Here is a 14,715-nt window from a genome sequence, read left to right as displayed (position 1 = left end):
TCTCTCACAGAACCATTTAACGTCTTGTTAATATAAACCATAAGGGATCCTTTTTTTTTTTTTTTTTTTTTTTTTTTAATTTTTTTTTTTACTTTGTAATCCCAAATTTTGTCTCAGTGTCTCTGCAATTTGAAGTCACTGCACATGCAACCGTTTCAACGCGTTTCGTTTCTCTTCCGGAGACGAACCTCGTGACGTCACGTGGACTCTCCGGTGGAACCACGGGTACATCCGGTTCCTTCCTTCCGCCATTTTGATGAAACAGCGAGGACGAGAAGCAGCTTTGGATCGCCGCGATGGATTTAATGGATTAAAACAGAAGATTTATCCGGATTCACAGTTTTTTTTCCTCCCCCCCCCCAAGTTTTTCCGCGATGGGAAAATAATCGCGGATCGAAGAGGAGCTTCGCGTCTTGACTACGTAACTGGTTGGATTTTTTTTTTCCGTCCGGTTGTTCGACAGCAACGTTGTTAGCTTAGCGCCGTTAACGACCAGCCGTTAGCTCGTCTCGAGGAGGTAGCATGTAGCATGTTAGCTCGGCCGCCAGCTAACCCGACGTTCACACGGAGCGACTCGGTTTCACAGAGATTATTTTTGAGGCGGTAACGTAAAAAAAAAACAAAAACAAAAAACAACTCGTGGACTTCGTTTGCGGAAGGTTTTTTTTTATTATTATTTTTTTTTGTTTGTTGTTGTGTGGACTCTTTGTGGAGCCTCGGTCGTGTTTGTCACTTCGATAAATAAACCATCACACAAGGACTTGATGCTGGGGGAACCCCGGGCCCGCTGCTAGCGACGCGGCGGTCTGGGCTTCCCGTCGAAGGACAATTAACGACGGACTTGGCCTCGTTTACACCCAGGTGATAGGTTTCCCACCGTGCTGCATGGACTTCCTTGGATTTGGCGGCACCTTGTTGTGTTTTGTCGGACTTTAAAGAACTTGGCCGCTCAATGGCGCTCCGGCCTCGTACCGCGATTATTTTTCTTTGGCAATCATCTGCGAGCTGAACCTTTCCCCCCCCCCCTCCCTCCCCACCTCCCTCCTCCCCACCACCACCACCACATTTTAGTCCTTTCTTTGTCCACAGTGTTGCAGCGAATATAAAGAAGGTTTCCTTATTAAAGTCACCAGATTTAGCCTCCTGTGTTCAGTGTTGACGCTGTTTCATTTTCTTATACCAGGCCTGTGTTTTTTTTTTCCTTCCTTGTGCTTGATTGACTTGATAAGTGCTTAGACCTGTAAAAAAAAAACAAAAAAACAACAACAACAACAAAAAAAATGTCGTGTGTTCACTATAAGTTTTCTTCCAAACTGGACTACAACACAGTCACTTTCGATGGGCTGCATATCACCCTCAACGAGCTTAAAAGGCAGATTATGGCGAGGGAGCGCCTCAAGGCCACAGACTGCGACCTGCAGATCACCAATGCGCAGACTCGGGAAGGTACGTTACCAGGGCAACACACACGACCAAACATTATATTTGATATTTTGTGCCGTAACAGTGAGTGATGTGCAGGAAATTGCAACCACCTGATTTGTTTTGACAGTTGATTATGTAGTTTACAACGATGAAGATATTAGGGAGGATGTGTTTTAGGTTTGAGATGCAACTTCTCAAGTTGGAACTTGTAAATTTCTGGAATATTTTCTTCAATACTAATTGACTTCTCCCAATTTTAGTCAATTTGCAGATTTAAGTCTGTTGACTTGAGGCCTAATACTGACAGGATTTGTAGAGAAATTATACATTTAAACTGCATTGCATCAATTGAGCTGTTCTTTCTATTAGTTTCAGAGCTTTAGTTTAAGTTGTGAGGTAATAAAAGCTGCTGCAAATTCACCCACAGGCTTTGACTAAGAAAAATGACAGAAATTCTTGTGTTCTTATTTAGAAACACATTTTTTATTATTTTCTGCACATTTTGTTGTTGTCTTAATCCAAAAATGCTTTGCATTCTGATGAACCAACGTCTGTGATATTAATCAAATGGAATAATGTTTTATGTCTTTTTTTGTTTTGTTTTTTTTGTTCTTTTTCTTTTTTTTTCACAGAATACACGGATGATGAAGCCCACATCCCGAAACACTCGTCTGTGATCGTCCGCCGGACTCCGATCGGTGGAGTAAAACCTGCTGGCAGGACGTTCATTGTGTATGTATCCTAAAAATACGCTATCAGTACCCGAGTCATGATTGAGCTGGACGTTCACTCACGATACAGAATTATTAAGAGGTTTTTCTCTTAAAGAAAATATGTCTTCTGATACATTTGCAGTTGATAACCGATCCTGTCGTTGGCTGTCGAATAATGTCGGTAACTGATGGTTTCTTTCTGTGTTTGATCCTGCAGAGATCGTTCTGACACAGCTGTGGTGGGATCATCAAGACCCGTATGTAAAACAAACCCAAAAACAACACACTCTCCTCCTCCTCCTCACTTCTCGCTCTCTCTCTCTCCCCCTCTTTCTCTCTTTAGTCACCTTTCTCAAGAACATTCTGTCAACAAAGATCAAGTTGTACCTTCTGTTCACTGTGTATTGGCTACATTTTTGTGTTGAGATCTTGACCTCTATATGTTATTTGATGTCTTTTTGGGGAGGGTTTCCTTGAGGCACCACAGTTAGAATAGTTTGTTGTTTCTCTCTAAAAAGCCTGCTTTTCTGTTTCTTTTTCAAAATTAGCAGATTAAAACACATTGTGGCTGAACAAGATGAGGTTGTTAAGAGAAACAACAGACTAGCCACCATTGTTTTTTTAATGCTTTGAACTGACCAACTGTTAAACTGTTGCCACGTATAATTGACTGGGTAATAATTTAATCTGTTAATGACTGTATTTCATAATGAAATGGTTTGTAGCCTGCTTCAGGCCAGGCAAATGTGTTTTTTTTAAAGGGGTTTGTAAAAGTAAAATATGGTATTTTTGTATTAATAATCCATTGTCATTTATTTTCTGTGAAAATATCTGATTTATTATATGGTTTCTGAACCCAAAGAAGTAAAGTATGGCTGGGATTGATTGTAATTAACTTTGATTACAATTGCAAAACTAAAGTTGTGTGAGTGGAATAGATTTGCCAGTGATTTTTATTTCACCAGCTTACGCTGCTCTTAAATTTCCTCCGACCTGTTTAATAACACTTACCAATGTCAATTGTTTTGTCTTGTACACTTTCATCATGAAGATTTTGTGTTCTACTTTGAGTATGGACTCCACATAACCCTTAAACCTCAAAGGCTCACATATTTTACCCTGCTAAGTTCCACTGAATACATTCCGATTCCTAAGTGCCTGTTTTGCAAAGAAGCGGGTCCTCGTTTGAAGCGTATTGTTACAACTGTGGTTTGGGGGATCAGAAAGAAGCTCGTTTTGATAAGTGAGACGCTGTGACTTGGCCACTGACGTTTAATGTTGTGACATGATCGCACAGACGCATAATCAGTAAACTAAATATCCTGTCAATCTCTGGAGACCTTCCATGGTTGCTGCAGTGAGAAGTGAACTGGTGTAGTGTGTCCTGTAAGCTGTAAGCTGCAGAACCTGTCAATAAAGTTGTTCAGTGGTTCAGTGTCAGAACCGCTTGCACCAGATCCCTGTGTGTTCCCTCCGCAGCTTTCTGCAATCCCGGTGTTTCCTCCGAGCCCTGCATTTCATGATGGACACCCCACCCTGCACGCTTGTTTATTTACTAACAGACCTTTATCCGAAGAATTAGGCTGAGTGGCGTTTAATTTTTGTCAGTGTAAAACGTGACTTGTGCTTTGAGCTTAACTCTCGTGGTCCATTGACGCCTGACGTGCATCACAGAGACATCCCTCCTCTTGCTTTCACCCTTCACTCTGTAGTGGTGTCGGGCTGTTGTAGGGAACCGCTTGAAGGAACACTTGACAACAATTTTGACTTTCCATTTTTCTTTATCAGGCCATATTTTTTGAGAAAAATCTTTACACTTGTGTCTTATCAGCCCCAAATATCTGACAGATTTCTCTTTACATTTTTTTTAAACGGGTTGGCACCTCTCCATGCTGGCTCATTAATTCACAGAAAACAATCTTGAACTGTTTTTGATGACTTTCTAACAATCGTGTCAACCGCTTTTGACAAGGCGGTGCAAAAACGTAAATCACTGTGGCCTGGTGAAGAGAAACTGCACACTAAAATGAAATGTCAAGTATTCCTTTGAGAAAATTGCCCTCTGCGTAGCAGAAGCAGCTTTAGGATATAGAGGGAAGTGCCCCGTTTTGAATTTGCTGATAAGCCCAAATAGTTAGGAAGGCTTGAAATGTTTAAGCAGCAGCTCTTGGACCTTTTAGAACTTCTTGCAGCTTATCAGTGCTGAATGACTTCCACACTTTGACAGTCATAAATGTATTCATTCAAATTATCCATAAGTTGGCTTTAGTAAATCTCTCTAAAATATGCAACTAAATGCACATAAATTGTATTTTGTATGTTGGCTGTAATAACTCCTTGTATATCACTTGGCAAGGGAATAGATAATATTCAGTATGGACTCTTTGCTCTTAAAAACCACCTTTTTTGATTGTGACATTGCTGTTTGTTGGATTTTTAACTTTCTTCTCCAAACAAACGAGCTCTTCCATGTAAACATGTCAGAAAAGACAAGCATAGAGACGCTTTCACAACAGTTACGTTTTTTTATTTGTATTTTTTTTTTTTATTTAAAGAACTATGACAGTCAGTAGAGGAATGAACATTGCGCATACGACTCGTAATCCGTGTCTTGATTTAGATGCCCACTCTTGTATACCTGCATTATTTCATGCACTGTCAGCACTCAACAAAGGCCCTAATTCTGTTGTGAAGATTTAGACGCCGACTCTTGAGGGACTGGACACAGATGTGGTGGGGGACTCTTATCGGGGCTTCTAATCTCCCACTGTATGTCGACATGATATTATGTTAACACCTTTAATATATGTACTCTGATTCTCCTGCAGACGGATTCTTCTCCTTCTTTGTCACTCGCCCAACTTGCCAAGGTACTGTTTCCATGCATGCTTCCTGTACTTCAGGAAAAGATTACCCCAAGTTGAATACATGTTTTTTTTCTTTTTTTTTTTCTTTGTATTTCTTGAGAGGTTGACATCCTCCCTTCTCTTATTTCCCCCTTCTCCGTGATGTCGTTTAGACCGCTAACCTGGTTGACGCAAATGCATCAGAGGAGGACAAGATTAAAGCCATGATGTCTCAGTCAAACCATGAATATGATCCAATACAGTTAGTACACACACAAACCTCATTTTTACACCTGATTAAAGCCAGACCTTTCTGCATTTTCATCTTGTTAATCTGTACTCAACGTTATTCCATTAACTGTAGATTGATTCAATAAGTTGAACTTGTCTTTGTAGTTACTCCAAGAAGGCAGTCGGACCGCCACCTGCTCATTATACCTGCTACCGCTGTGGAAAGGCTGGTCACTACATTCGACAGTGCCCCATGCTGATGGTAATTATCATGTCTCGTTTTCATTGTCTGCTATCAATTTTTAGTTTGTTGCCATGTAATTTCTTCAAAAGTACTCTTCGCATTTTGGAGGGTGATGATTTTTTTCTTTTTAAAATGTTTTAGGTGCAGGATAAGAGTGTGGAGGCTCCCAAACCAGTAAGAATTAGTAAGGGCATACCGCAGAGCTTCATGGTGAAAGCAGAGCCGGGCACCAAGGGAGCCATGTTAACCAGCACTGGAGAATACGCTATACCTGCTATCGATGCGTATGTGTCAACCAACAACAGCACAAATACACACTGTTTAGTGTACATGTGAAGCACATTGACTAGTGTCATATTTATCTTTGTCATAGCCCATTTTGTGTCTGTATCCTCTCGAAGAAAGCATTTCCATTCATTATTTATTACTGCTGCTTCCTTTTTGCTCCTCAAAATTTTAAACCAAATCTCTATTTACAGGGAGGCGTACGCCCAGGGAAAGAAGGAGCGTCCTCCATTTGTTCCACACGACCAGTCGTCATCTGAGGATGATACAGACCCAATCCCCGATGAGCTCCTGTGTCCGATCTGCAACGACCTGATGACCGACGCCGTAGTTATACCCTGCTGTGGAAACAGCTACTGTGATGACTGTGAGTCCTTACTCGTTGTGCAGGAGAAATCAAAAATCTGAATTTGCTCCCTTAATGTAAAAGTAATCTTTGCCAATCACATAATTAACTGAAATGTATTCCTGTTTCTGTATGGGTCACACTTAACAATCATTACATTAAAATAAAAAATAAAAATGTAACAAAGAATGGCCTCGAGAGAAATGCTGCCCCACGACATGGTTTAGTTTCTGTGGTTGTTCCTTCTCTGTTTTGATGGTTGTCATTTTCTGAAGCTCTACCAGTGAACTGTGATTATTGAAGTTCATTATGAAAAAGAGTTTGAGGGGATGTTCTTTACATTAAACATGTAGATTATCTGCACAATGAATGTGACACTTTGCCTAACTAAGACTGTCTCTTCAGGTATCAGGACGGCCTTGTTGGACTCAGAGGAACACATCTGCTACACGTGCAAACAGTCAGATGTTTCACCTGATAATCTCATTGCCAACAAGTTTCTGCGACAGGTAACCCCTTCAAATGCATCGATCTTCATGTTCATGTCGGTAAATCGAATTTGAACTGTTTGATTTGAACGATGAATCATTTATTTGTCTTCCTCAAGGCTGTGAACAACTTCAAAAATGAGACGGGATACACCAAACACGTGCGCAAGCAGGTCCAGCATGCAGCCCCGCCTCCACCGCGCCCACAGTTGGTCAGGCCGCTACACTCCAGACAGCAGGACCCGCTGCTGGTCAACGTTAGTCACCCGCCATCTACAAGCGTTCCCACCTCCACTCCTCAAGCACAGGCTCCACCTCCTGCGCCTGCTCCCTCTGCTCCCACTCCTCCTCCTGTTGCGGCCGCCGATGAAGGACAAGACGCTTCACAAACCCCTCCACCTGTTGTCGACCACCATTCTCCTGTCCACTCAACCAGTCAGGGTGAACCACCTCCACCGGGGTAAGTTTAGTCCAAGATAGTCCTCATTAAAATGCATACTCGAGAAGCCATTTTTATCCGTCATCATGGGCCTCGGTTTATGTTTTAGGGAATCGGATCCAGAACCTGCGGTGACACCAGACACATCAGGAAGCTCAGAAGGTGGATCAAAGGTGGGTACAATAATGTGTTGGATTGATGACTTTCAAAAGCAGTTTCTACAAGTGACTCTACATGACTGCAGATAACCCTGGGTCACTGATTACTAAACTTAATCACAATGTATAATGTAAATGCAATAACTAATGGTGAGTGTTTATGTTGTTAGGGCAGACTTAAAGGCTAAGAGAGCTTTAAATTGATACTATTTATTGTTATTACTGTACACGCACATCTTTAGTAGAAATTTATCCCTGTAAACAAGCAACTGTAACCTCTCTTGAAGGTAATTAAATTGTTTCACTGTATTTTCTCCCACAGAACTACAGTTTTCTGGGTATCGGTCATCCGCTACCTCCAAGGCCACCTCACCCATCAGGTCAGAGGCTCTATTTATTAGCTGAAGGAGATTTGGTGAACATAAAGGAAAGACATTCAACAACTAATAAGCCGTTTCTCTCCTCTATTAGGTCACCCGTCCCGGCCCAACCCCTCTCACAGAGGAGGAGGCAGACACTGGTAAGACCTGACTATGGGACTGTCTGATCTATTAAATGTTTGTGTTGTATATGTGCCAGTTTCATAATGCTTTATGCTCCTCTCTCTCTACTAGGTACAGAGGTAGAGAGCACCCCTCTGCTCACCTCCAGACGGCTCCACCTCCTGCACCTGGTCCTCCCGTTTACCCATCTCCATCCCTGTACCCACCCCCACCTCAGCCCTACCCTCCTCCGTACACCTCTGGCCCCGGCCTCATTCCTCCGCCTGCCATTAATTACCAGCCACAGCCTGTTTATGCCCCTGGACCACCAGGGCTCAACCTTCCCTGGGTCACTCCTGGTGGCCAGCCCCCTCTCGTCCCTCTTCCGCCATCTCTCTCCCAGCCCCCTCTTTCTAAGGAAGATTTCTACAGACAGAGGCACCACCGACAGGACAAGTGAGTCCTTACTTTTTGTGTTTTAAGTCTTCAAGAAGGTACAGCAGCATCTGTGCCAAATTAGAATATTACTAAACATCACAGGGCTGTGATTTCATACTTAAAAGGTTTCTGAATTTTTGTCTTTGTATCCACAGTGTTACATCCAAACTGGATGAATTTACGAAAGACTTCCACAAAGAGCTTATGAAGTACAGAAATGCACCAAAGAGACGAAGACCATCTTATTCCAGGTACTTTCATTAGGAAGGCGGATCAGAATTGGTTATAGTTCAATATTTTTTTTGTTTTGTACAGTCTTCTTTCTTTCTCCTCTTATTTCATCCTTTTCTTCTCAACCATTTCCTTTTGTAGGTCCCGGTCATACAGCCGCTCTCCCTTCAGCCGCTCCCCTTACTCTCGCTCTAGATCCAGATCAAGATCCCGGTCTTACTCTTATTCCCCCAGTCGATCTCGCTCCCGGTCACGTTCCCATGGCCGGTCTTATCCCCGCTCCCCTTATTCTAGACGTAACGGACGCAGTTATGGACGCTCACGGACAAGGTCCCGCTCTCGTTCAAGGTCTTATGGATACCGGCGCTCTGGCACACCACGGTCCCCTCCCCCTTACAGGGCAGGACCAGGCTGGGAGGGAGCAGAAGCAGCAGGACCCTACAGGTCTAGGTCACGGTCTCGCTCTCCTGGTGGCTTCCGGAGCCGCAGCCCTGGTGGACGAAAGCCACCTCCACGGGAGCTTCCGCCGTATGAACTGAAGGGTCCAAGTCCTGGAGGCCATGATCGCTGGGAAAGAGAAAGGTATCGACAGTGGGAGAAGGAGTATGCTGACTGGTACAACAAGTACTACAAAGACTATGACAATCAACATCCTCCAATGCATCACAGAGGTCATGGCAGCAGAGACAGGGAGAGGGACAGAATGTCCCCGTTATCCAGAGATTACTCACCCCAGGGCAGAGGAAGAAGAGGGAGAGAAGACAGAGGTGGTCCACCTCACCATCCCCCGTCCTCTTCCTCATCAGGGACCAAGTCCAGCACTAAACTCCTGAAGACAAAGAAAGTGAAAAGGAAGAAGACTGGAGACGAACCAGAGTCATCACAACACTCAGTGGACAGAGGTGATGCTACTCCAGTCAGAGATGAACCAATGGACGAGATGCCATCACAAAATAAAACTCCTCCCATCTCCTCACGGCCTTCACTTGGGTCAACAACCTCTAAAGCTCCGGCCTCTAAAAGCACTGCTGCACCCGTTAGACCCTCAACCAAGTCGTCATCGAAGACACCGTCTGATAAAACAAAGAAAGACAAGGGTCAGAAGGTAAAAGCCAAAGTAAAGACGGAGACTGTGAAGGGAAAGAGTGACAAGGTAAAGAAAAAGACGATAGAAACAGTGGTGGCCAAAAAGAAAGAATCTTCCTCATCCTCCTCTTCTGTTGCTAAACCGTTAAAGACCATTAAAACCAAACCAGAAGATGCCCCCAACTCGACTACTCCTAAAAAGGAAAAGGGTAAAAGCTCTACCATGAGGCCTGCCCTGCTGAAGACTCCTCCACTGCCCCCCCAGAACCTGCCTTTGCCTCATCCTTCTCTTCATGATGGCCATCGATCCGGCCACGACATGCGGGGAAGAAGAGATCTTCCACAAGGTGGAGGCCTCCTTCCCCTCCCGCATCCACACGGACTCCCACTCCTCCACCGACCTCCATCCCCAGCGGACAGTCGGAGGAGGATGGGAGAGGAGGGCCGCTCGTTGCTCGGACATCCTCCTGGAAAGCTGAGGAGAATAGACGGAGTTGGAGGTGACGTCATCTCCCACTCCCACCCGTCTCATCAGCCTCCACTCCACAGACTCCCACCCCCTTCCGACAGGCCGGGTTTTCTTCCCTTACCAGGGAGCCGTGAGATGGGCCGGGTAGAAGCCGATCGAGGATCTATTAGACCTCTAATGGACCTTCAGGTGGGTCTATTGTTTAAGTCCTTGGAAATACTGATTTGTTTCAACTAATGATATTTAAAGAATTTTTTTTCAGCTCAGTGAATTTATGATGTGATCACGTTGGTTCAAGAGTTTCAGAACTTAATCAATCCCATGAACGGGTTGAATTTTCTTGAAACATTGTTTGTGTTTTTGTCCATGTGCAGGTGAAGCCACTGAGGAGGATCAAGTTGAACAGAGATCTGGGGAGAAAAGGCAGCACTGAGACAGCAGCCTCCGACAGACCGCCGTCAGGTTCTGAGAAGACGACCTCCACCTCAGATCGATCAGCTGCTGCCAACAGCTCTGAGGGAGACCGTCCCAGTAGTACCGCAGAAGGATCCGGGCGAAAGGAGCGATCGGCGTCTGTGGAAAGGGGAGTCTCCAGGGAGAGACCAGGCAGTGCTGGAGACAGACAACACGGCTCAGACAGAGAGCAGGACAGAAGCTCCGGACAGGACAGAGAGCGAGATAGACCCTCTGGTTCCGACAGAGGTCCTGGGTCTGACCGAGAGAAGGACAGGGTCTCCGGCTCAGGTTCAGGCTCGCAGAAGGTAGCAGTGGAGCGGGACAGCGAGGGAGAGAGGTCGACGAGGACAGAACGGAAGAGCTCCAACGGTGGAAGTGGAGGAGCGAGGTCTGTCTGTCTGGATAAAATGACCATCGCAGAGAAATCCGCCGTCACCAAGAAAGTGACAGGCCATCAGGAGAAACCAAGCTCATCCTCCAAAGAAAGAGGGGAGGGGTCCGAAAGAGCTGCTAAATCGGACAGGTTGATACATTTTGTTTTTGTGCTACTTGTCAAACCAGCGTCCATATCAATGACTGAAACCATGACAGTGGTTTGTATCTATCTGTAAACACAGTTGTTAATAGGTGTAATTATATCCTCTTGTTTCCCAGGAGTGTCTCCAAGGACAGAACGGAGAAAAGTGTCCCCTCAGGAGACAAACCCGTTGCTGCTCACAGAGAAGGTAATTGGAAGCACTGTAAAAGCAAAGCAACTGAGGCTAATTTTGGTTTTGTCTTGTGCTGTCCAATTAAGCATTAAACCCGTTTCCTGTTCCCTCCCTTCCTGACAGTGGTCAAAGATGGTCAGGACAGTTCTGTGAAGAGCAAACCCAAGATCAGTCGAAAGGCTCTGACGAGCCACACTGGGAGCTCCTCGAGGTGAGTCTGTCGAGCCCGTGTTTCCTATCCACCTTTTGGGTTTTCATTTTTCACAAGGCTAATGGTTTTTTTTAATGTTTTATATTCTATTTCTTTTATAATTTTGGTTGTGTTTTTTTTGTTTTGTTTTTTTTGTGCCTTGTGATGTGTGCTAAATCGCTTGCTGCAAGCCATTTCCTTTAGGATAACAATAGTGAATAATGGTTACATTTGAAAAGATGAAATGGTCGATAGTTGGTTATTTTATGGTGCTGACCAAAATGAGTATTTAAAGTTGTTCAGTACCAAACACTGACATTGACTGTCCAGTCAAAATCACAATCTAGTATAGTCTTCTATATTTTAAATGTCATTTTTGGACAGTGTAAGAGTCTCCTTCTCTTTTGGTCCTTTTGCGAACTGGTATTGATCCTCTCATGTCACTCTTAACATACAAGTCATTTCCCAACTAACAAACTGAGGTGTTTTAAAATATGTCAAATTATTCCCAGTCCTATTGGTTATTGTTTGGCTGTACATCACCATTCGTGTTCGTCATGTGAAAATGTGTTTCCCTAAACAGCAGGTCAACTCAAGAGACGAAGCCGGACTCAGAAAAAGAGCAGAAGAGTGTCTCCTCTAAACCTGCAGAGCAGCCGCCGTCCAGCCCCGTGACCAGCCGTGCTCGCAGCCCCAGTGTCAGTCCAACGCCGAGCCCGGCCGTAGAGGAGCCGCTCATTCAGCCTCCTCCTCGCTCCAAGTGGGAGAGAGAAGATGACGAAGAAGGCCAGGAAAGTGAAATTATTGCCCCCAAGGAGCCCTCGCCAGTGCCGCAGAGGAGCCGAGTCAGAGAGGCGCAGCCGGAAGCACCCAAACCGATCAGGAGCGAAGGCCGCGATGCCACAAGGGAGGAGAGGAGGGGAGGGGTGAGGGAGGAGAAGAAAGGGAGAGCACCGAGGGAAGAGGGCAAAGGTGGCAGAACATCACAGACCAATTCTGACAAACCAACCAAAACAAAAACGGTGAGGGAGGAGGGGCGAGGGGGACGAGAGGAAGGCAGAGCTGCAGCGAGAGATGAGGAGAGAAGAGGTGGAGGCAGAGAGGAGGGGCGAGGAGTGACGGGGAAGGAGGACAGGGTCACAGAAGGCAGAGGCGGAGGAGGACGAGAGGAGAGTCGTGGACCAGAGCCCAGGAGACAGCGCTTGTGCTCCGACCTGGCTCGCGAGACAGACGAGGCGGCCTTTGTGCCCGACTACAGTGAGGGCGAAGGCTCGGAGACGGAGAGAGGCAGGAGCGGCAGCGCCGATCCGTCCCTCAGCCAAGGCTCCCAAAGCCCCTCCGCGAGCAACCACAGCGGCTCGGGCAACACCACGGCGGACAAGAAGAAGAAGAAACACAAGAAACACAAAAAACACAAAAAGCACAAGAAACAGAGCAGCCAGGACAAAGAGGGGGAGCAGAAGGAGCAGAAGGAGCATAAGCACAAACACAAGAAGAAGAAACACAAGAAGAACAAAAACAAAGATGGGGAGGAAGAGAATAAGACGGAGAAAGCAGAGGAAGAGGCTCCATGCTAACAAAGACTTGAGATTGATGTCTGAAAGCTGCAACTTTCTCTGTTAATAAGGACATGAGAACGCATCTGGAAATGGTGGCTAACGCTGGCATTCTGCTCCATGTACCACTCTGCGATGCTGATGGAGAGCTGTCTGGCTGTTCTTCTACCACTCACTGTCACTGCAGCTCTCCAAACCCACACGGTACTTTGTTGTGCCTGACTTGCAGCATTATGACAGCTGCTGAGGCCTCTTTAATGTTTAATGTCAACCTCTTTGCTGAGTCTGGGTCAGGAAAAATGGGGGAGTGATGCAGTACTGCACTATTGTGATCAATTTAGAGCTGACCAGAAAGAACACGATGATAATAGCTGATCACACAGCAGTGAATCTCAATGATAGGTATAACCGACACTGTACTCAGGGATGTGATTGCTTCTTTGTAGAGGAGGAATTGCTGTCTCTCTGCCTCGTGATTCATTTGTAAATAGAGATGAACTCTTGCTTCACATAATAATTTCTCTTCAGTTTGTTTTGCTCACATCCCTGTGTGCTGTTCAAGGCTTAGATATTGAATACCCTTCATTGCTATGAGGGCCGTTGGAAGCGCTTTTCGAAGGACTGTACCTGCAGTTTTGCACGTTTTAGCCAATGAACAGCGAATTGTATATTTTCTATTATTTCAAACCACTTTCAACATTGAGAATTTTTTCTTTTTAGTCAGCTGTTGGGTGAGTTCCTGCCAGTACAGGTTTTCTTTTTTGTTCGAGTTCATAATATTTGAATATATATATGTATGTATATATTAGATTGACAACCTAACTAAACAAGGTTAAATCTCAGATTTTCTTACTCGACGCAACGCAACATAAAGGAAATCCAGTCACTTCCCAACATATGTGATTTATGGGCTAAAACTAACAGAATTGCTCGTATCGTCCTTGAAGTAAAAGCAGACCTTTATGCAGTCATGCTACACTGGATTGTATACATCTAGGAATTGTTTATTAATAATGACAAATCAGTCTGCATGTATTTTGTTCCAAAGGTGCAGTAGCTATCTGCCATTGTGTCAAGTGAGTGAGTGTGTGTGCCGGTGCGAAAGTGAAATGTGATGGAACTGGAACAAATTATAGGTAAGGTGTTCTTAGAAATGAGTTGTTCCCTCTTTTTTTTTAATTAAAATGTTTTGACCTCATGAAAATGTCTGAGTTGTATTTTATCGCTGTTTGAAATCTCGGTTTTCTACGCCGTTTCTGGACGACATTTGCGCTTTCACCAACTAATTCGATTTTAATAATGAAATTAGGACTCAAAACTAGAGATAAAAACGAGTTCAAAGTACGAGGTTATGTGGAAACGTCAGCCACTGACACCGCTAACAAAATCAAATATTCAGTAACAACTTGCGGTGCTGTTAACTTTAATGTACAAACACTGGAGTTTACGGTGCTCTGTCTGGGCTGTGGACGAACACCTGAGACTCTTTAGACTTGACAATGTTACGTTCACAACTGTCAACAGTGGCAGCAACAAATGTTACACATAAAAGATAGAATATCCATCCATATATTATGGAGCTTCAACAAGGTAGATAATGTAAACTATATGTAAAGGGTGCAGTAGTTTCACCAGGATAGAAAACGCACTAATATGCTGCTAATGGTGTATAAGCATCTATCCAGACTGTTTACTGAATGCTTTACATAACATTTCTTGTGTAAGTTTAATTAGTTGGGCTATCATTCATGTGCAGACCTTACGTTACTTTACTGTTTTTTTTCCAGTGCAGATTTTATTCCTCCCGAGCTCCCGACGTCTTAACGAGGTGTAACCACATTTAAACTTCCTGAATGGAAATGTTTTATAATACATCTGGCTTAATTAAGATCAAACGTCTACATTTATGGTCATCGAAAATG

The 14,715-nt window shown here is 44.4% G+C and overlaps 1 protein-coding gene across 2 annotated transcripts; it reads left to right on the top strand.

The window, feature by feature from the left end:
• The first annotated feature begins 264 nt into the window (after nucleotides 1–264).
• On the top strand, nucleotides 265–13,991 carry LOC138208629 (E3 ubiquitin-protein ligase RBBP6-like). Of its 2 annotated transcripts, none has more exons than XM_069166655.1 (20): nucleotides 265–1,446; nucleotides 2,058–2,157; nucleotides 2,356–2,395; nucleotides 4,967–5,008; nucleotides 5,158–5,246; nucleotides 5,381–5,477; nucleotides 5,601–5,743; nucleotides 5,939–6,111; nucleotides 6,496–6,599; nucleotides 6,698–7,038; nucleotides 7,127–7,190; nucleotides 7,498–7,555; nucleotides 7,647–7,695; nucleotides 7,790–8,113; nucleotides 8,251–8,346; nucleotides 8,468–10,070; nucleotides 10,256–10,860; nucleotides 10,992–11,062; nucleotides 11,171–11,258; nucleotides 11,824–13,991. In XM_069166655.1, the coding sequence occupies exons 1-20, from the start codon at nucleotides 1,281–1,283 to the stop codon at nucleotides 12,812–12,814; spliced, it is 5,244 nt and encodes a 1,747-aa protein (XP_069022756.1). In that variant the 5' UTR covers nucleotides 265–1,280; the 3' UTR covers nucleotides 12,815–13,991. The 2 variants fall into 2 exon arrangements, with proteins under 2 accessions (XP_069022756.1, XP_069022755.1); XM_069166654.1 differs by having other exon boundaries at nucleotides 11,821–13,991.
• Nucleotides 13,992–14,715: the final 724 nt, after the last annotated feature.

This window comes from Embiotoca jacksoni, unplaced genomic scaffold (assembly GCF_022577435.1).
Source record: "Embiotoca jacksoni isolate LCO1_2020_lvr unplaced genomic scaffold, fEmbJac1.0.p SCAF_4, whole genome shotgun sequence".
Taxonomy (NCBI): domain Eukaryota; kingdom Metazoa; phylum Chordata; class Actinopteri; family Embiotocidae; genus Embiotoca; species Embiotoca jacksoni.
This window is presented reverse-complemented; position numbering and strand designations above follow the sequence as displayed.